Genomic DNA, 21,984 nt, shown 5'->3' with positions numbered 1-21,984 from the left:
TAGTCCATCTCATGTTTCTTGATATCTTGAGTAGACTATAATATACAAATAAGTATGACATCTCATATCAACTTATTTGAGCATGGCCATGCATTTCTAGTCTCACTCAATCAAGTGGCTTAAGATATTACTTCCATTATGTAGGAGGGACCTATTCTATATTGATCAACCATATACCTCTACATAGATTGTGGTATATCTAACATCAGCCTTTATAGAACAACCAGTTACGATGTACATTTGACTGTATCAAAATATACAACTCACAATGTTGGGATAATGATGATCTCAAGTCTGAGGATCATATACATATTAATCACTATGAGTAATATTGTGACAATTACATAATAATCCAAGAAACATACTCATGGCGGGTCAGTCCAATATGTTGTTCTCTAACACACATATTCATGCATTGATTTTGACACTCCATATCAATGACAACTCTTTATCATCAATCAACTACATGTCAGTCTCAGTGCATTATTGTTGTCCTAGTCAACAATAATACTTGACTAAAGATCTTTTAAGAACAATCATATTATTCTCAGGACATTATTATAAGACAGTTTATTTGTACACACAGAAAGAAAAACTGAAATAATAATGGAAACGCCTTATATTAAAACATGATAAATCAAGTATGTTATTACAACCATCTCATGATTAATCTTTGGGCATACTCTTACAATGAGATCCATGAGAAACTAATCCTCTTGTGGGGGATTAGCGAGTGGAGGTATGATTAATTAACTGTTTTGTAGGGTTCTCTTAAGCGGATTAGTTGTTCAGGAAATTAAGAACTTAAACCCTAAGCCTGACAACCCTAAGAAGTCATTAAGGTGGGAATTAACCTAAAATTGGTATGACCTATCCGTGAACACCTTAACCCTAAATTGGTCTGGATTGTAAGGTTGAGAGATAATAGTTCTTACTGAGTCATTATTCTAGTAGAAGATCGGAAGATCCTGTTAGGATATCAGCTAGTTGATTGAACAAGAAAACCCGAAACGATAGTTGATTATGATTACCGAAGCAAGCTAATCACCCATGCTCAGATTTGATAAATATATTTTTTGATTTCTCATTATTTCATTATTTCATTTTTTTATCATTATTAAGAATCTTAAAAACCTTTTTTTTATCGTAATATAATTCATCTAAAGTACTAATTAGATCTATTTATACTTAGGTTAGAATTAATTTAGTGTTCGTCTCCCTTGGGTAAGATCCTCGTAGTACTCATCTACTCCGTTGTAACTATATTACAACCTGACCCATATACTTGTGGACACCGCTTCTTCATATATTTTGTGCAGGATTTCTACTTTGGACGCTGGTACGACCAGAGGCAGTCATATATACTATTGATATGAGAAATAAAAAAGCCAATTTTTTAATTCTTTTCTTAGACTGTAAATAAGTATATTATTGATGTAAAATACAACATGTCACCTTTTTTTTTAATCTAATTGGAATAAGTACATTATGCATGAAAAAAGTAACACAGTACAAATTAAAAGTTAACAAAGTAAATGATAATTTACATGACAATTTTTTTAAAAAAAATAATCTGTGTCATCAGCCGAATATGTGCCATAACTCGATGGGTACGATTGCGAATAAGATTTCTTTGTAGTTAGGGTTTCGGCTCCTCATCTTCTTCATTTTCATCTTCACATCGAGCTCTATCTTCATCTTCTTTCCATTCCTTTGTGCTTGAGCATCATGTCGTCCTGTTCGAGTAATAGGTGGTTGCAAAGATGAGCCACCTTGGTAGAACAATGACGCCAGGGTGTTTGCGACACTGTCAGTCGATAAATGTATGATGCCGCATAACTTGGTTTCGAATAAAATGTTGGAATTGTCGGAGATGGCGAATACATCGGTGTTGTTATTGGCATTGGCACTCCATATGGTGCTAGGGATGGAGGTGTTGTAAAAAATACACCTACAGAAAGTGTTGATACATGATACGGTGCAGTGCTTGTGTATAAAAAATAGGGTTAGTGAAAGCACCAAAATAATATGAACCATATTGACTAGGAGATAGGGCAACCATCAGTACCACGTGTGGGGTTGGAGCTAATGGTAACTCCATCAAGGAATGTATTCCCGACCTAAGATCCATGTGGGGTTGTCTTGGCCTCCTACGACGAAGTTTCCTGTAATACCCCGAAAATTTCTATAGTAAGATATTATCCTTGATATAGAAAAATAAGGAAATAAGTGACAAAAATGAAAGTTTTGAGTTATGACAATATTGGGAAGTAAATTATGATATCTTGATTCAGGAAAGGACTAAATTGTAAAAGTGTGAAAAATTTTATTGCCTAAGAATAAATACTCAAAACTTGAGGGGTTAAAGTGTAAATATAAAAAATTTAAAGGGTCAATAGTGTAAATATTTTAAGGGTGGAATGATCTAAAAACTAAGAAAAATGGATGAATTAGGACCAAATTGAATAGGTAAAGAGTTATGAGGGACTAAATTATAATTTTATCAAATTAAATGATGGCTCAATGATGGAATTTTAATAGATAATGAAGGGAAAAATGGTCAATGGGAAGAGAGAGAAGTCTAGAAAGTGATGATGTTGATGATATTTTATAATTATTTAATTAAGATAAATATTGTTTTAATATTTTAATGAGATATTATTTTATTATTAATTTATTTAATATATAAGGAAGGAAAGATGAAGAATTTCTATCATCTTTCCATCCATGAAATTCACGTTGAAGAAAGAAAGTTTTCTTTTCTTTATAATTTGGTCCTTCCACTAAAAATCTACCATTTTCACTTAGAAATCAAAAGAATTTCCTTAGCTATCAAGAGAGAAAAATGACAAGGATACTATGAGGAGCTAGAATATCAAGTTAGATTCAAGAAATAGAAGCTGGAGGAGAGAAAAAATCAAGTTAAAGATTGAAATCAATGAGACAAGGTAAGAACGTCAAGATTTCAATAAATTTTTAAGTTTGATAGTATTGAAAAAGCATGAGAATGATGTTAATGTAGAGTTTTCTTACATAAGGTTTTATGTTCTTGATATGTTAGTGAAGAGAAAATAAGAGAAAGTAATGGGAAATAGTGTAGAATGTAATGGGAAATAGTGTAGAGAAAGAAAATAAGTGTGTTATAAACGTGGTAAATAAACAGCTTGCACTAAAACAGTTTTGGATAACAACAGTAGGCTAACTTTTAAAAATCACCATAAATTTTGGAAACCAAATTAGAGGATGAACAAAATATGAAATTAAATCTTATTGAGTCTAGTTTCTTATAGAAGAAATAGTGTAAGCAATGAAATTGTGAATTATGAGATATAATAAATTCTGTGAGACAAGGTCAGAATGATTTTGGGTTCCCCTGTTCTGACTTTAGAAAATCATTAAAAATTTTAGAAAAATAATTAAGGGCTTAAATTTATATTTTTAAAACCCTTAATGAGTATATTTTTAAGAGAAATAAGCAGGAACATCATATGAATCCTGTACGAGGAGAAAATTAATTCTTAGTGAAGAATGGTCGGAACTGTAAGACAGCAGAACAAGGGTAAATTTAAAGAATAAACTGTACTTATTGGCTAAACCAAAAATTTTGAAAATTTTATGGTAAGAAGATATGTGAATCTAGTTTCAGGAAAAATTAGTTGATCTTAATTTGGAGTTCTTTATCTTAAGATAAAAATAATTTAGTAACTATGACACGGATGGACAACTTTGAATATACATATAAGTAAATAGTGAAATTGTAGATAATGTTACTTATAAGCATGTTATATACATTAAGGATGTGGAATGGAGAGGAGGAGGAGGAAAATATTTATGAATATTCATCTAGTATGGTTAATTTGCATGTTTTAGGCTTAAGGACTAAATTAAATAAAAGTAAAACTTTAGGGGGAATTTTGTAAAAATGTCAAAAATGACCGAATTGAAGGGAATGAATTGTTTTATTATCTAAATTAATAAATTGAATGAATTTATTAGTTTAAGATAGGGTGAAAATTGGGAAAATGGTAAATTACCAAAATGCCCCTAAATTTTTGTATTTCTGCAATTTAGTCAGATAGGTTCGTATAACTTGAATGAGCATGTAAATATGTCAATTTAAATATTGTATTGTATTTTATATGATGTTTGAATTGAATATATGAAATGTATGGATGCTGAAATGAAAGAAATAACACATGTTTTGAAACTACTTAAAAGGGATAAAATCTGTTTGAAAATTGGGTTCCAGATGGATATAGGTGATTTCCCAAATGAAAGAGTTCCTGCATGTGTTGCAGAAATAAATAACCTGAACGGTTAATCTGACAAAAGCCTTCTCGAGAATATAAAGTGGATAGGATTTGTTCTTGATTCACTATGGTAATTTAAAGTGAATAGGATTTATTCCTGATTCACTATAGTAACTTAAGGTGGATAGGATTTGACCTGAAAAGGTAATCCTGATTTGCTATGGTTACACGATATATGATTCCTTATGATAACTTAAGGTGGTAGAATTTGACCTGAAAAGGTAATCCTGATTCACTACAGTTACATGAGATGTGACTCGAAAGAGTGCTTGATGATTAAACGTCCTAAGGGTTATTTCTGAATATGAATTGATGGAATATAGAAATGTACGCTTTGAGTGTATTGTTGAAAAATCCATCAGAACTCCAATGATTCAACGGATAGAATATTTGATATGATATGAGAATTATAATATGAAAAGGATGTTACATGAAACATGAAAATGAATACTAAATGATATAAATTAATTGAAATTATTCTGAAAATTTTGGTAATGCCTTGTATCCTATCCCGGTCTCGGGTATGGGTATGGGGTGTTACATTGCTTAGTCCTTTCCTCTTATGGCAGTAGATATGGCTTACCGTGATATTTAAATCATATCATTTAATCCGTAGAGGTCGCCAATTCCAATTCGAGAATTGGTTCGCATATAGGTATGAAATTGTACATATTTTCCCAAATGTAAATATATTTGTCAAGGAATTTTGCCCAATCTTCGTCAATTCTCTCTCGCAAGTTGACTTTGTGTAGTTCTTTGATGTCTTAGGGTGATGGTGGAATACTTTGCCTAAACCTAAACTAGTGCAACACTCGATCAGATTCGTGCATCTTCGTCATCGCAAAAACTATCAATGGTACCTTGACATGCCAGATATTGCGGTTGGCCAAAAATTCGATCGGGATGCATTTTTGAATTCTCAGATCAGCTTATGACATCTATTCAAACTATAGTATGAAATTGTAAATTTTATACTTAAGGGTGCAAAAAGCACTCAAACATTTTCAAAAAAAGCAATTAAGCCCCAACTCTTTTTTTTTGCACTCATTTGGATACTTGAACTTTCAAAATGCGTCAAAAAGGCTCTTAAACCTTTTAAAAAAAAGAAATTAAGCCTCCCCTTTTTTTTTTGCACTCAATTAGGCACTTGATCTTTCAAAATGCATCAAAAAGACCCTCAAACCTTTTCAAAAAAAAATTTAAGCCCTGCTTTTATTAAAAATTAGAAAAAAAATAAAAGCTATAAATATTATTAAATTTTAATAAAAAATTAAATTATTAAAAAGTTATTAAAAATAAAAAAAATATAAAAATTGTAAAAAATTATAAAATATATAGAAATATAAAAAGTATAAAATTTTATAAAGTTGTCAGAAAATTATACAAAATGTAAAGAAATATAAATTTTGTAAAATTTTTTATAAAAATTATCGTACCAAAAGAAGCATTTTATAATTTTTCTATAACTTTTATTAATTTTTACTTTTATTTATCATTTTTTGCCACATGTCACGCTGTGTTTAGACCTGTCCATAGGTCGGGTCATTCGATCCGGCTCGAAGGCCAGCCTGAAAATTGGGAGCGTTTGGGTAAAAATATAGACTCTAAAAATGAGCTTGGGAAAAAAATAAAGCTTGTTTAGAAAACAGGTCGGGCCTCGGGTAAGTCTTTTTGGCCCGAACCCGTCCCAGCTTTATTTTTTTTTTACTATTTTCTTGTTTTTTTTCATTATTTTGCTACCTTTTCACTATTATGTTGGTACTATTTTATAGTTATTGTTTGGATATTGTATAACTCTTGTTTTATTGTTAATTTTGTTATTATTTTAGAGGCAATTGCTTCTTAACTTGCATATATAGTGTTATTTAAATATACATATTTTTTAAAAATTTATTTTCAATTTTTTAGAAAACATTTATTTTAATGTTTTTAGTTTTTTTATGTATTATATATATTTAAAAAATTTATATTAAAAAATCATATAAAAAATTAATATGGGTTGGGCCAGGTTTTAGTATTTTTATCTGGTCTGGGCTTGAGTAAAATTTTAGATCCATTTTTCGGGTTGGGCCTAGCAAACAGACCTAAAACTTTGATTGGGCCCGGCCCAGCCCATGGACACCTCTAGTTGTGTTGCGACACGTGATGACTTTAATTGAAAAAAACTAGGGGTCGTTAATTTTTTATGATTTTTATAAAATTTTACAATTTTTAAATTTTTTACAATTTTTTAAAAAAATTCTAATTTTTAATAATTTTTAATTTTTTATATTTTATTAAAATTTAATAATTTTTCTAAAATTTATTATTTATTATTATTTTTCTAATTTTTAATAAGAGCAGAGGCTTAATTGTTTTTTTGAAAAATTTTGAGAGTCTTTCCGATGCATTTTGAAAGTTCAAGTACTTAGTTGAGTGAAAAAAAAAACTGGGGCTTAATTGCTTTTTTTTGAAGAAGTTTGAGGGCTTTTTACACTTTTAAGCCTAAATTTTATCATTTATCTAATATTAAATTTATTAAATTTCAAATCCTTACGTAAATATTATATAATTTAAAAATTCAAAAACTAAGCTCGGCTTTCGATTGTTGATTTAGCAGTAGTTGGATATCTTTGAGCTCATTCGTTATACTCACATGACTTGCCTTATTGTTCTACCTATTTAAATAATATGTTATTTCAAAAATATAATAATGAAAAATATTACGATAACTATATTATCAAATAAATTTTACCTTATTACGAGTGAGAAAGAATAATGGGTGTTCACTCAATGACGTAAAAATGATAGTCGGTACCATGCCCATAACAACAAAATGAGTATGCAACCACCAATTTTAATTTTTTGTGGTTGTGTCGCCTGATACATCTCTTATTACAATATGGTTAACATAGCTAATCCCTAATTAAGTTGCCCCGCTTCTTTCAAGTCAATAAGTTATAGTAGCCACTTTAAATGTGCCAGATTTCGAGATTTGTCAGACATTGGAAGACCTCTGATTAACCTCAAGATGAATTCTTGGGCGTATTGTTCTCTTTCAATGGCACTCGCCGAGTTGTCGATATAATTGAAATTTTCTTCCAACCATTTCATCTTTATTCAACTACCAAAAAACTTGTCTGACATCTTATCTAATAGTTGCTCACAAATTGCACTCCAATCGCCAACGGCCACTGCCCTTGTAATGACTGACCCATCCAGTGGTAAATCGAGTTGTAAAGCTATGTCCTTAAGTGTAATTGTACACTCGCTGCACGAAAGATAAAATATGTGTGTCTCAGGTCTCCGTCTTTCCGCCAAAGAGCTGATAAGTATGGGATCCAATTTAGTCCCCTCGAGCATACAACACGTGCAAAAATCCCCCCTCTTGCAAGTGTTATTCAATAACACGCACAATTAAATTGTGTATTTATGTGTCTGAAATTCGATTTTTGGCTTGATTATATAAACATAAAAAAATTATAAAATTAATAATGTTAACAACTTACTAATAAATTAAAAATTTTAATAATATTCTTACCCTTTATAATTGGACATCGAAAATGTAATTGTTATAGAAATAAATGTACAAAATAGTTATTATAAAAATCAATTAAAAATAAAAAAATTACGAAATATAAAATTAAGAGAAATTGAATGAAAAATTGAGACCGTATAAAATGAATCAATTGAGAAAATAAGAGAATAAGATCTGGATGCGAAAGGAAAACAATTGCTTAAATTTATATACCAAATAAATTAATCGTTTGGAAAAAAAATTATGAACTTTTTTACCCTAAATATAAAAAAAATCATCCCTAATTGTTTTCTAAAAACCATATATATATATCAAATTTACTCAAAAGTTCGGGCACTTTTTAAAATAAAATAAAAAGAATGAAACTAAAATAGCCTAAAATAGAATGAAGACATAACCGAAATATCATAAAATTATAAATAAAGAATTTACAAGTTCTTCCTAGGAATCCTTTTTTTTATTATGTTTCTTCATTTAGTGTTAAGCGCTCCTGCATGGCGATTTGGGCTTCAAATCGCAAAAATTAGGGCTCCGATGTGCTAATCGGTCGATTCCCAATTCCGTTCATTGAAGATGTGATCTCACAGCGACTCTCGCGTTTTTTCCTTCTTAAATTTCAAACTCGTTAAAGGGTTTTTGAGGGGGATTTTGTTGTGGTTTGTGATTTTTAGGGTTAGGGTTTTTGAAGGCATGAAGGGGACTTTAGATCGAACCAAGGTGATTCTCCGCCACTTACCTCCGTCCATCACGGAGTCCGTGCTTCTCGAACAAGTCGATAGTGCCTTTTCTGGCCGTTACAACTGGCTCTCCTTTCGTCCCGGGAAGAGTAGGTTGGTCCATTCTTTCTTTCGTTTTTTTTGGGGGGGGGGTTGGATCATATTCTTCATTGGACTTTTTTAGTATTTTCTTATCCTTGTTTTTTTTTTTAATGGAGTCCCTCTCGGTCTCTATTTCTTTAACTTTGGCCGTATTTTCCTTTAGTGAATTGCATGGGTGTTTTCCTTTGCATTTACAGTAAATTACTGCTTTCAGCCCTCATAAGGGTTGATTCTATATATATATATCCAATGTGTCTTATGTGGAGATTATGCCATTGTGGGGTTAATTGCGGGTCTCTTGTAAAGGGACATGTTTGGCCTTGCTTTGCTTACTCAGAGTCTCAGTGTCTTTCTTTAGTAGGAGTGTTTATATTGTCTTGTACTAGTTTTTGCCATGTTCTTGATTCTTCCGATCAAATATGAATAAATCGTTTAGATACTGCTGAGAGGCTAATTAATCCAGCTGATCTTGCATTATCACGTTGTATTGTTTTCATAACGGAAATTCTAGGGGTTGCTTACAGCAAAAGATTATCTTATTATGGTTTTACTTTTCAAAATTATTTGTAGTCAGAAGAATTTGTCTTATTCAAGAGCGTACGTGGACTTCAAGAGGCCAGAGGATGTTTTAGAGTTTGCAGAATTCTTTAATGGTCATGTATTTGTTAGTGAGAAGGGTATGCTTCTTGAACCTTTAACTTCTTAGAAATTGATGTAGTGTAGCTTTCATTTGTTATAAGCAATACTATTTTAGTTTTTTATTGCAGCAGTATAAAACATAATCCTCTTTTAAGTCTCAAATAGGCATATGATCTGAATCTGTCTTTAATTCACACCTCAGAAAATTACGAGTTGTTTGGGGATGTTAGAGCACCTTGATTGCCTAATGGAAAAGAGATTTTGACAAGCTTATGTAGAATATCTCATTTTCTTTAATACCCTGTTTATCTTAGCCTCTATTTGCAATAAAGTGATTCTACATGTAGATTTCAAAGTAAAATATCTGTTCTCTTTTTCAGGGGCTCAGTTCAAAGCTGTTGTTGAGTATGCACCTTCTCAACGTGTTCCAAAGCAGTTCTCTAAAAAGGATGGTCGTGAAGGGACCATATCCAAAGGTAATAAGCTGATTTTATTTAATCATAATTGAAAAGAAGTGGAATTTGTGAAAACTTATCTATGCCACTATTTTCCTGTTCATGAATTCAAGTTTTTCTTGATAAACATCTAGATCCTGAGTATTTGGAGTTCCTTGAATTCCTTGAAAAGCCAGTTGAGAATCTTCCTAGTGCCGAGATACAATTAGAGAGAAGGGAAGCAGAAAGAGCTGGTTAGTTAGATGAATCTTATCCATATCTCTGAAGTTGTTATTTTGATCCTTTTGGAAAAACAAGAAGAAAATTTTTGTAGTTATATTGACTGACTAAAAATTATCTTTATGTATTGCTATTTTTCTGTTATGCCACAATGGCTTTTATCAGGTGTATCAAAGGATAGTCCGATAGTTACACCTTTAATGGATTTTGTTAGACAGAAAAGAGCTGCTAAGGGTGCATCTCGGGTAATATTTGCAACCCTATTATAGTTGACAAAAGTTAGGAGCTGTGTTGTGTTTGCTATAATTTGGTGTTTTTCTTACCAAGCTTTGCCCTTACAGTCAAATAGGCTTTTCTTTCGTTCACTATAATGTGATTTGATAGGGAAATAATATCTTAAAATCAATCATTGACATCATTACTGAAGAATGATAAAATGTTATCCAAGGATTCAATACTTTTCTCCTCCAACCTTTTGACATATTGATAAATGGACTGAAGTAAGCTGTCTTTTTTTTTCCCCCAACTTCTCCTTTCCTGGTTTTATTTTATGTTATTCAGGTCAAAATATGCCGCTAGTCCCTTTACTTGAATGGAGTTTGAGATTTAGTCCCTATACTTCAAAATTTTAAGAATAAATCTTTTTTTAGATGTCAAATTGTGGTCCAATTGTTGACTTCCTTCAAAATTTACCCTCAATACACTCCTACAACCCTACAAACTTCAGAAGCATATTTGATAGCAAGCAAAATTTGATAGAAAATGCTAACAGTTTCCCCAAATAGACTTGAATTTTTAAATCTAAAAAGTATGAGGATTTCATTTTTAACTTTTTTAATTACAGAGCCTGAATCTCAGACTTGTCGAAGTTTGGACCTTTTATTTATGCTTTTAATTTGTTTCTGATTTTCTTTCAGTGCTTTTTTGTGAGCTATTTGCGCCAGCAATTCATCATATGCAACTTACTGGTTCTAATAGTGTTTTTATCACAGAGGTCACTATCTAATGGGAAAGTGAGCAAAAGAGCTGGTGGGTTATCTGGTGGAAGTCCAAGTTCAGCATCATCCAGAAGAGGTTGTGAAAAGCGAAGGGGTAGTACTACTGTGGTATGTGTATATTTGGTTAATTTAGTGAAAAACTATATAATATTTTTTGAGTTGATATCTTTCTCTCTTGCATAGTAATGGAGTTGTAATTTCATGTTGTAAAGATGTGTAGATTTGGGTATTTACCGATACATTTGCTTTTGATTTTTTCCCCCTTTTAATAATAAATCTAGTTGACCTTGATGGATTTCCTGGTCGGATATTGGAAGTTTCTTTATCATTAATTCCTTGTCCTTTTGGTGGCAGTATGTTCTAAGGGATAGCTTGAAAAATGCAAGTGGCAAAGACAAGTCCGCTTACATTTTGGTTTCCAAAAGGGATGATAAGCAACTTTCTGATAAGCATGCTACCTTACCTTCACCTGTGGGAACTCAAATATCTGAAGAGGAAAGTGGTATGGGTGATAATGGATAAATGCCTACTATATATTATTCTAATTTTCCTTTGTTTAATGAGCTATTATTCTTTGCTTTATGTATGTTTTATTTGGCATTGTAATCAGTCAGAAATTTTCATTTTGTGGTTGCATTCCGATGTTTCATGTTTCCAGTTTAAATTTCTCATTCTTGTTCTTCCAGGAGTTTCTGGAGTTACTGATGCTGGTAAAAAGAAAGTTCTGCTTCTTAAAGGGAAAGAGAGAGAATTTTCTCATGTGAGCCTCTTGTTCCTTTTTTGTCATGTTCTAGAGTGCATTTATGCATACTTGGGGAGTGGGTAAGGATTTTATTTTATTATTATTTTTTGGTGTTGGGGGGGGGGTAGGTTAAATTGGGGGAGAAAGGAACAATGCTACTCTCATTCTATATGTGATATTGTTGCTAATAAGATTGTTGTTTTCACATGGATACTGGAAGGAATTATAGTTTTCAATCACCATGTTTTGTGATTTTGCATTCCTTATGATTATAATTCTTTGCACAGGTGGCTGGAAGCATGTTACGTCAACAGGATATTGCATCGCCAATTACAAAAATACTTGGCTCAACTCCTATCAAACAAAATGTTGGGCATGAAGGCAGAATTATCAGAGCTGTACTTTTAAACAAGGATGCTCGTCAGTCTTCTCGGGTCCAGTCAGAGCAGCAGCTTCAGACCCCAAATTTGGAAAAGGACAGACGACCTTCTCGGCATTCACATGCACAATTAATGCTGAAGGATACTAACAGTTCAGACAATAAGGTCAGGAGTGACTTGCATGGTAGTGAGAAGCCAGAGAGGCGTAGGAGAAACAAAGACAGGCCAGACCGTGGTGTATGGACCCTTCGCCGTTCTGATGGATCATATGCAAGTGATGAGTCCTTGTCATCGTCTGCTTCTCAATCTGCACATATACCTTTAGATTCTTCAGAAGGTATGTTTAATCTCAGCTATTATTGTTACTTGGGATAATCATTATCCTGGGGATTTTCTACTAAATATAATTGATTGCTATCATGACACATTGAATTGAGAACTTGCATATGTTTGTACTTGGGATTTTGCATTATGTGCTCTGTGAGTAGCAGCAACAAGCCAGAACTGCATAATCATAATTTTCCTTAGGGAGAACAACTTTTGATGTTTCTTTTTCCATATATAATTGGCAGGGGCTTATGGTGATACTAAAGTTGATTTATCTAATGTTTGGAGCATGCAATCTAAAACTGTCAGAAGTGCACGTAACAGTTCTTTTGATGGTGGTTAGCTTTGTGTTTGGAAGCTGATTAACTGTCTGTTTTGTGTTTGTTTGCATTTCATCAATATTTCTTGTAAATTTATGCAGGATCCTCTAAACATGGTAGCCGATGCGGAGCAGTTGCTGATGGATCATCTGTTGTGAGTGATGGGAAACCAGGGAAGAGAGGCAATGCTTCTGCCTATGGTTCTCATGAGGTGATTATATTTGTGCTGTAATATCTGATATGTTTAGTAGTGTTATTCTGTTAATATTTATTCTCCAAATTTGCAGAAACAAGTCTGGGTACAGAAATCTAGTTCAGGTTCTTAGTGAATTTTTAAAATGGTAAGCACTTAATTATTGTGAACGCATTTATTGTAATGATTTGAATTTGTTGGCCACTGCTTTACCAGCTTGAAAGTTACACAGTTTAGAGCATGATGTGAACTATTTGTTTTTGTAAAGGAAGTATGTAGTTTGGACTGATTTCTCAGCCTGTTGGAGTGCTGTATTGGAAATTCAGGGAATGGCCAGTTAGATCATAATCAGTCTGTTTTTTTGAGTCTAGTTAAAGGTCTAAACCTTTTGCCAGGTAATGCCTTGAGTGTTCACCTTGAATTAGTTAGGTGGTTGCCAAGTTAACTTAAGACTCGAAACATCTGTCAAACCATAGCTAACTTGTTTGAACTTGGTCTAATGCAACCATTAGTGTGTTCCTGTTATTAGCTTGTGATTAATTCTTTTGTCAAACAGAACACAAGAATCTTGACGGAAGTTTTACAAATTATGAAAAGCGGTGATGTAAAAGAAAAAGTTCGGAAGCTGTGCCTTGAAATATTAATCTGTGTTACTGATAATATATTATGAATGAGACATTGATCATAAATCTCATCTAGAGTATGGAATATTAAAATCTGCTTGAATTCATCCATCCGAGTAAAATTTGTTTGTCGTGGCTGTGAAACAAATTGGTTTATTGAATTGGATTGTTGTCTTGAGGAGTGGGACTGTCATCTTCCATTTTGCCACATGAAAGAAAATTCCAGTGTAGGTAGGGTGTTGCCTCATTGCATGGTTCATACTATTTCATTTGTGCTGTCGGATGCAATATACATTTATTTTTATTTCAAGGTATTATAGTCATTCTCACTTCGTATCATTATTTATGCAGCAGAGTGCATGGTCACTTGAATTTTGAGCATGCAGTTGCAATTGCTGTAGGCTGTCTTGGTACCCATGATCTTATCGCAGAAGGTTGAGTGACCTACAGAGGTTGCAGATGGTATCACTGTAATTAACACACGGGAGGGTGAAGAAATCTCCATCTTTGTGAAAGATGGTTGAGAATAGGAGGAGGTTATGATTTTCTAGTCACACGATACCACTGTTTTCTTGGTCCCTGCAGATATTATCCAGTTGAGGACTCAACTGGAACTGTAAATATAAATGCAGCGGTGTGGTCTTGTTTGCTGGACTTAGGTTTAGGGTTAGCACTTTGTGTATAAAAGGCAGCCAGCCAGCCCCCACAAGTTTTCAGGTGGGTTTTGTGCAAGAGAAGGGAAGTCACCCTCCTTCGCAGCTTGTTTTGGATCTTTATTTCTTTGACTACGTTGATACTTTTTGAGTGTTTTGGAGGAATATGGTAGATTTAAATGTCGTTGGGAACCCATCTCCCCATGTTACTCAAATTGATGATGCCATTTGATGTGATTGCCCAACGAGATTTCTTTCTTTTCTTTTTCTCTTAATAAAGTGCTGGTTGAAAATTGGATAAGTGTTTCTTCTTCAAATAAATTATACTTTATGGCAAAATAATAATAATAGTAATAAAAACCAAGAATTTTTTTAAGGTATTTCAACAAAAAAGACGAGTATCTTTTGAAGCGAAAGGAGCGCCACATTTCTATCATGTAAATTTAGTAGTTCATTCCTAGATTGTTAGGTTTAGACGTTACCCTTCGTATTCATGCACTATCAGAGGAGTCCAGAATAACTCCTCAGAATACTGTTCCTTTTTTAGATTATGTTTTGTTGGATCTTGATCATTCAACGTTAGTATATCTAAAAATGAAATAATTTTAGAATAGAAAAAAAAAGAGAGAGATGTAAATTAGATAGAATTCTAGAGACAAGTTGGGGCAGAACATGTCCATATGTATACTCTTTTTTCTTTAATTATGTAGTGGACCATAACTAGTGTTTTTCTTTTCTTCTTTTTTCTTATAGATAAGCAAACTACTTTTATATCGTTACAGAGGGTATGTATATATGTATGTGTAGTGGAGGAGGAGGACACCTTAACTCGACATTTATATAATTGCCCTTTCTTACCCATGATTATGGCCTTGGCTACTCTCCTTTCCTGTTTTATCATTTTACGCAATATCTTACGAATTTTATATAAGCACTGATTTGAGTTTATTATAGCAATTTTTAATCATATCAACTAATTTTAAATTTATAAGGTATATGATTTGATAATTTCCAGTCTATTGGGTTGAGTCTATAATAACAAATTAGATTTATCATCCAGTTATTCTACTTAATTCTCATTCAAATTCAATACAATCACAAGTATAACATTATCATATCCGAATAATTATAAAATAAAATCAAATTAAGAATCGCGTGATAACTGGGTTAACCAATGGAAGCAGGTAATGGTATAATTGTCTAATATTTTAATTTAATCTCTTGTAGCTCTTTAATTAATGTAATTCAATGTTAGTAATTCAATGTAAGTCATTTTAACACTTTGATGCCTTCAATTCTTTTAATCTTATCTCGTCCTCTAAAGTAAAAGAAAATTGTAAATACTAAGCTTTGATTAACAATGCAAAAAGCTTCACTAACAATTCTCCTCGTCATTTTAAAGAAATAAAAGTTGTATTATGATTGTATATAATATGAAGAGTAAGAAATAAACAAAATTAGTTAAAGAAATAGGTGGCGTAATATAATGATTCTTATTTTTATTCCAAATCAAAATAATTGAACTGATTCTGTTGATATTATAGATCTGGTAAAGTAATTAGGCACACGTCAGATTCTAAATTTCTACCTCTCTACTTTATAAAAATTGAAAATTTAATGTAATTGGATAATACTTTTAAATTTTGCTATTAAATCACTACTTCAAAAAAAAAAAAAAAGAAAAACCAGCCGTTTAAAGTTCAGTTTTATGTGGTTATTGATAATTGAATTATATTTATTTATTTTAAATGTAAGATGAAATTCCAATAAATTAAAATATAAAAAATAAATTTCCAATTTTTGTAGGGTTGGACGAATGAAATTTATAATTAAATTAGATAAAAATGTTGGATTCGTTAGGGATAAAATGTTATTTTAAATTAGGTATAAATTTACGTGGTTATTTAGTTTGAAAAAGGAAAACAAGTATATCCTGTGGGATTGAAGAAGTTGATTTGAACTGATTAACAAAAAATAATTTAGAATGAATGGAAGCGGAATAGAAGCAACAGTGAAGGGATTTGTTTAAAAGAAAATAGCAATGATGATTATAATTATTAGGTTAAATGAAGGTTGTCAGGTAATTTTCAGTTCTTAATTTCATTCCCAAAAACATCCATAAAACTCCAAACACTCACTTTCTCTCTACATGTATATATATCCCCATCCCTCTCTCCACTCAAAAGAATATAGAAAAATGTAAATTACAAAAAATAAAAAAAAGGAAAATCAAGAAAATAGAACACTTGATCAGATCAGAAACTGTTCTTAGTTTCCCTTTTTTTTTTTTTTGCAAGAGCTGCTTTGAATTCGTAAGTGGACGCCGGAGATTGGAAGAGAAAGATGCGCTTGATCTGTTCCAAGTTTCATTTCCAACTCTTCCCAGTGAGTATCCGAAACGCTAACAATGTTTTCACGATCTTTTTTTTTAATTTTTTTATTTTAAGTGACATAGTTTAGGTTTAATTATAGTTTAGGTTTAATTGTAAGCAGAAGTGCTTTTTTTAAGGATTTTCTTCTATAAATTTATCCTTAGAGTGGACATAGGTGTGGTTTCTTGTGTTTCGATTGGTTAGATTAGGGTTGGATCTGATCGAAGCTTGTTACCAGTTAGACGGATGATTTCACGTTGTGATTGTGAGTTACTGTGAGATTTTCTTCTCTTTTTGCTAATTTTGTTACTATTTTGTCCTCGGTTTTTCTTTTACATTATTTTGAGATCACAGTGATTATTTTATGAAATTAATTGCTAAGAAGTAAGGTTTTTTTTAATGGAAAGAAGGTTCATTTTTTAAGGTAAAATAATTGACTGAAGATTAAGCAAAACAGTAAATCTAGGGCATCTTTCAGAGAGTACGACATTAGACTTTAACTTTTACATGGAAATGAATTTATATAGCTGATCTCACTATTTTGAAGTCAAGCTCTGGTCTGTTTGTCTTAACATTTCGTTTCTTGACTGAGAATATATTTCTTCTTTGTTTCCCAGTTTCCTTGTTTCGTTACATTTCTTCTGACACAAATTCCTAAAATTATATCCTACGCAAAGAACTGATAATTTTAATTCCAACATGTTTTCAATATTCCATTTTATCTATCTTGTTGTTATTTGTTCTAATATGTAAACGATTAAGTTCACCTCTCCTAGAAGCATATAATTGTTTCTATTTGAGGAGTTTATTCTTGTGATGTTGTCTAGGAAGCTATTTTCTTGATGCATTTCTTTCTCTTCTTATCAGATCTTTTTATCTCAGTTGGTGGCTATTTATGTTAACAAATCATTCTATATTTATCTTTGTTAAGGTTTCTGACTCTTAATTTCGGGAATCTGTTAGGAAGATTGGTGCTTGGACGGGATGGGCAGCTGCACTGCAGAGTATATGGTGGATAGCAAATACTAGAGAATCTATTAAGGTTTCCTGGCTGAATTATGGCTTCTGCAAGCCTAGGAAATGGTGGAGCAGGTAGTTCAAGGTCTGTCAACGGTTTCAAAAGTTCTTCTAGTTCTGTTGATTGGCTGGGGAGAGAAATGCTTGAAATGAGATTGAGAGACAAAGTGGACCATGACGAAGACAGAGTAAGCAGCTCAATTTATATATAGAGAGGGGTTGGGGTGGGGGATTGGACGTGCCAAAATATCTAATTGAAAATATGGTAGTTTGCTGTTGAAACCTTAAGTAGAAGTTCACAATCTTTGCAAAATGCTTTTATACTTGTAAGTGACCCCTTTTGTTGTCCATGCAGGACAGTGAACCTGATGTAGTTGATGGAGTGGGTGCTGAAACAGGGCATGTGATAAGAACAACCATTGGTGGTCGAAATGGTCATTCAAAGCAGGTTGGAAGAAAAATAAATTAGCTTGCAAATTTTCTTGTGAAATTCAATTTATTTGGTTTTGTTACTGACCCGCATCATTTTACTTTTTGTTTTGATTGACAGAATGTCAGTTATATTGCTGAGCATGTGGTTGGAACTGGTTCTTTTGGTGTTGTTTTCCAAGTATGTACTTCTATTATACTCCTGTCTGTAAATATGTTCTTGAATTTATTCAAATAGATTATAACCTTGAAATGAGTCGGCTGATTGCTGCAGGCAAAATGTCGTGAAACTGGAGAAATTATTGCCATCAAGAAGGTTCTACAAGACAAGCGTTACAAGAACAGGGAGTTACAGATTATGCAAATGCTGGACCATCCAAATATAGTGTCCCTTAAGCATTATTTTTTCTCAAAAACAGACAAGGAGGAACTCTACCTCAATCTTGTTCTTGAGTATGTTCCTGAGACTGTTAATCGCACAGCAAGAAGCTACAGCCGGATCAACACACGAATGCCTTTAATATATGTTAAACTCTATACCTATCAGGTGCGTCCCTGTTTTATGGAAGCATATCCTTATATATTTTGTTGATTTATGGACTGATGGAGTTGGAATATGCTTCTTTCTTCGGATTACCTTTTACTGGGTAATTGGGTAGTTCAAAATTGTTTGAAAAATGATTTGTGGTCTAACTTCTCTGGTATTGTTATTATCTCATATGGTAATATAATGAGAAGTCATCCTTCAATTTTAAATTCAAACTATTGCTTTCCCATAAGGTTGGTCAAATATTTTAATTTCTTTTGAGATAAATTTGCTTTTCTTTATCCCTTTCTTCAGTCTAGTTTAAATGCAAAAAGATTTTAATTGAATAGAAGAAAGCTGTAGTTAATTGTCTTCTTTTGGTTTGCAGATTTGCAGAGCACTTGCCTATATACACAACTGCATTGGTATATGTCACCGTGATATTAAACCTCAAAACTTACTTGTAAGACTCTTCTTCTCAGGAATCATGTATTTGCCGCAGAAAGAGATATTTTTTCATGTAATAGTGTACACTTCGCTCATAAATGTATTGTTTGTTACTCTTGGTGGTAAAGTCTCTTGACCTTATAGAGACCTTTGAATTATTGGCTTCGTTCTTTTTATCTTTGCTAGACATATAGTAGTTATGTGGAGCTACCCTGATATAAATTAGGTAGCTTGAGGATTTATTATTTTTTTCTTTTTATGTGAGGAAAAAAGAAAATGTTAAACTGGCTTCATATTTGGTTTCAAATTGTCCTCTATTTGATGAGAACTGCTATGGTTCATGCCCAGGTGAATCCACATACACATCAGCTGAAAATTTGTGATTTTGGGAGTGCTAAAATGCTGGTAAGCTTGATACAATAGTAATTTTTGTGGCCAGTTCTGTTTTCCTCACCTGAGCATGGTTCCTTTCCAATGTTTTCAGGTAAAGGGAGAGCCTAATGTTTCTTACATCTGCTCGAGATATTATCGTGCTCCTGAACTCATATTTGGTGCTACTGAGTACGCAACTGCCATAGATATATGGTCCACTGGTTGTGTGATGGCTGAGTTGCTTCTTGGACAGGTTTGTATAATCAGAATAATACTGTTATAAGTTACTGTTGGCTTAATAAGTCAGTTGTTTCTGACTTCTAACTTACCATGCAGCCACTGTTTCCTGGTGAGAGCGGGGTCGACCAATTAGTTGAAATCATTAAGGTGATTGCTTCTACCAATTCTCGTAAATTTTTTGGAGTTTATGCTTTTGAGGCATGATTAATCTGTTACTTAATTTTGACCATTGGCTAGAATAGGACAAATCAGTTGAAGTTTATGACATCCCAACCCAACTCTAAGATTATAGATTGACCAAAAGGATGCTAATAAAATAAACCATAAATTTTTATAATCAGTGTAGACTAACTTTTTCTTAAACTCAGTTATGTTAAGAATGAAACTAAATGTACTCTTGGGTTGGTTTATAAACTCCGAATATAAGTTGACACTTTTCACAGAAGTTAGAAATGAGTTTCTATGGTGTCACTTTTCCTTTTGGTGAATAGAGAAAAAAAATGTTGAATCAAATAAATTCAGTATTTGGGGATTTGAATATGTTAAAACTTAAAAGTAGTGCCGGATACAGTCTGCGCCATAACTATTTGTTTGGTGCCTTTTGGATGGCCCTAAGAAAGCTTCTATATATTTTCAATTGTTGTTTAGGTTTTGGGGACTCCAACAAGGGAGGAGATCAAGTGCATGAACCCGAACTACACTGAATTCAAGTTTCCCCAGATAAAACCACATCCATGGCACAAGGTATATGCATGTTCTTTTTTCTTCTCCATTTTTTGTGCCTTTGTCATAATATTTATTTTTCAAAGTTCATAATACATATTTGCAACAGGTCTTCCAAAAGCGTTTACCTCCAGAAGCAGTAGACCTTGTCTGTAGGTTTTTTCAGTACTCTCCTAATTTGCGATGCACTGCTGTAAGTGTGACATTCTTAAGTTTGCTTCCTTGATAAGTAATGGTAAAAATATAATTCAATAATCAGCCTCTTCTTTCTCCCGTTTCCATGTGTATCTCCTTGTACTGGTACTTCTTTAGTTGGAGGCTTGCGTTCACCCTTTCTTTGATGAATTGAGGGACCCAAATGTTCGCCTTCCCAACGGCCGTCCTCTACCACCTCTCTTCAATTTCAAGCCTCAAGGTCAGTTCCGCTTGGTACTTAAATACTAGCATCTTATGTCATTTAGATGCATTGTTGCTTTATTCTGCTGAGAAATCTCATTGACAGATCATCATAGCATAAAAGAAAAAAAAGAGCTATGATAAAATCTATCTAGTAACTACGTTGTTCAATTGGTTAATCATATCTTGATGACTTTCCAGCCTGCTGAGTGGTCTTAACCTCTTGCTCTCTTTTTCCTCTTAATCGGCAGAGCTCTCTGGTATCCCTCCAGAAGTTGTCAAGAAACTTATTCCGGAGCATGCTTGCAAGCAGAATTTATTCATGGCACTGCACACTTAGCAACCATTCCAAGTTTCTTGGGTTCCTACTAGCAAATCTGAGGCCATTTGATCTGTATCAACATAAGCAAAAGATCCCTGACCTGACTTGCATCATCGATGTAGTGAAAGAAGTGTTAGAGAACAAGTGAGTAGAAGGGAGGAGAGGCAAGGCTTTGAATGCTGGTGAAGCTGTTTTGCTGTTCATTTTGTGGATGCAATTATTATAAGTAGTATCAACTCGTTTTCTTAATGTATATGCATTGGTGATCCATAGTAATATTAGAATGGTGAGAAGCTATATATGTATTTTACCATCTGCTGGTAAGTTTTCGTCCTGTATCTCAGCTCTCTTCTTCAGTAAGATCCTAGTTTGGCTTATGGATTAAGAAATTATCCCTTGTTATATATAATGTTGATCTATTTGTTTTTCAATATGTATTATATTTATAAAGGTAGATTGAAAAGGAAATAAAAAGAGAGGATGGGGGAAGGATGTAGTGAGCTGATGATGGTTCATTTTATTAGAGAGAAGGTTCCCTTTTGTTGCGCTTCGAAGTGAATTTCCGATGTGGCAAGGAAGGAGCAGTCAGTGTATAGGGAAGTCCCACTAGAGTAGGCCTTTTAACCCACTGCTAGATAAGTAGGTTGAGAAGGCATAGTCTTGGAGGTTCCATTGCCATTTTCAAAATAAACGATCGATTAAAGCCTCAACTTCCCTTGCTGAATAGACTGACATCACAACTCAACCGCATCCAGAAAGAAAGCTTCTCTTTCTTTTACACTATGTAAAATTAATAATTTTAAAGCTTTTCGTCAACAAAATCCTATTAACATGCAAAATAAATTTTTTTTAACTATATATATATTTGATCCCAAATCCTCTTTTCCAAAGCATATAAAAAATTATGAAGGTTTATATAAAAAACTATGAGAGCATATAAAAAAAC

General features: G+C 32.8%; 2 protein-coding genes across 13 annotated transcripts; both read left to right on the top strand.

Annotated features, from left to right (window-relative positions):
* Positions 1-8,204: 8,204 nt before the first annotated feature.
* LOC107928322 (regulator of nonsense transcripts UPF3) lies at positions 8,205-14,495 on the top strand. Of its 11 annotated transcripts, none has more exons than XM_016859534.2 (14): positions 8,205-8,402; positions 8,499-8,657; positions 9,216-9,322; positions 9,665-9,760; positions 9,874-9,972; positions 10,124-10,203; positions 10,951-11,064; positions 11,311-11,458; positions 11,643-11,716; positions 11,986-12,415; positions 12,651-12,740; positions 12,827-12,936; positions 13,013-13,066; positions 13,896-14,495. In XM_016859534.2, coding segments are annotated over exons 1-13 (1,548 nt in total). In that variant the 5' UTR covers positions 8,205-8,400; the 3' UTR covers positions 13,052-13,066; positions 13,896-14,495. The 11 variants fall into 11 exon arrangements, with proteins under 11 accessions (XP_016715023.2, XP_016715015.2, XP_016715003.2 ...); XM_016859526.2 differs by having other exon boundaries at positions 13,893-14,495; XM_016859514.2 differs by having other exon boundaries at positions 12,651-12,743; positions 13,893-14,495.
* Positions 14,496-16,295: 1,800 nt separating this feature from the next.
* On the top strand, positions 16,296-21,469 carry LOC107928351 (shaggy-related protein kinase kappa). 2 transcript variants are annotated; one of them, XM_016859551.2, is made up of 13 exons: positions 16,296-16,579; positions 17,530-17,771; positions 17,939-18,031; positions 18,134-18,193; positions 18,287-18,559; positions 18,927-19,001; positions 19,334-19,390; positions 19,470-19,610; positions 19,694-19,744; positions 20,246-20,341; positions 20,430-20,513; positions 20,633-20,735; positions 20,968-21,469. In XM_016859551.2, exons 2-13 carry the CDS (start codon positions 17,625-17,627, stop codon positions 21,054-21,056), a joined length of 1,269 nt encoding a protein of 422 aa, XP_016715040.2. In that variant the 5' UTR covers positions 16,296-16,579; positions 17,530-17,624; the 3' UTR covers positions 21,057-21,469. The 2 variants fall into 2 exon arrangements, with proteins under 2 accessions (XP_016715040.2, XP_016715049.2); XM_016859560.2 differs by having other exon boundaries at positions 16,330-16,579; positions 17,498-17,771.
* Positions 21,470-21,984: the final 515 nt, after the last annotated feature.

This window comes from Gossypium hirsutum, chromosome A12 (genome assembly GCF_007990345.1).
Source record: "Gossypium hirsutum isolate 1008001.06 chromosome A12, Gossypium_hirsutum_v2.1, whole genome shotgun sequence".
Classification (NCBI taxonomy): Eukaryota; Viridiplantae; Streptophyta; class Magnoliopsida; order Malvales; family Malvaceae; genus Gossypium; species Gossypium hirsutum.
This window is presented reverse-complemented; position numbering and strand designations above follow the sequence as displayed.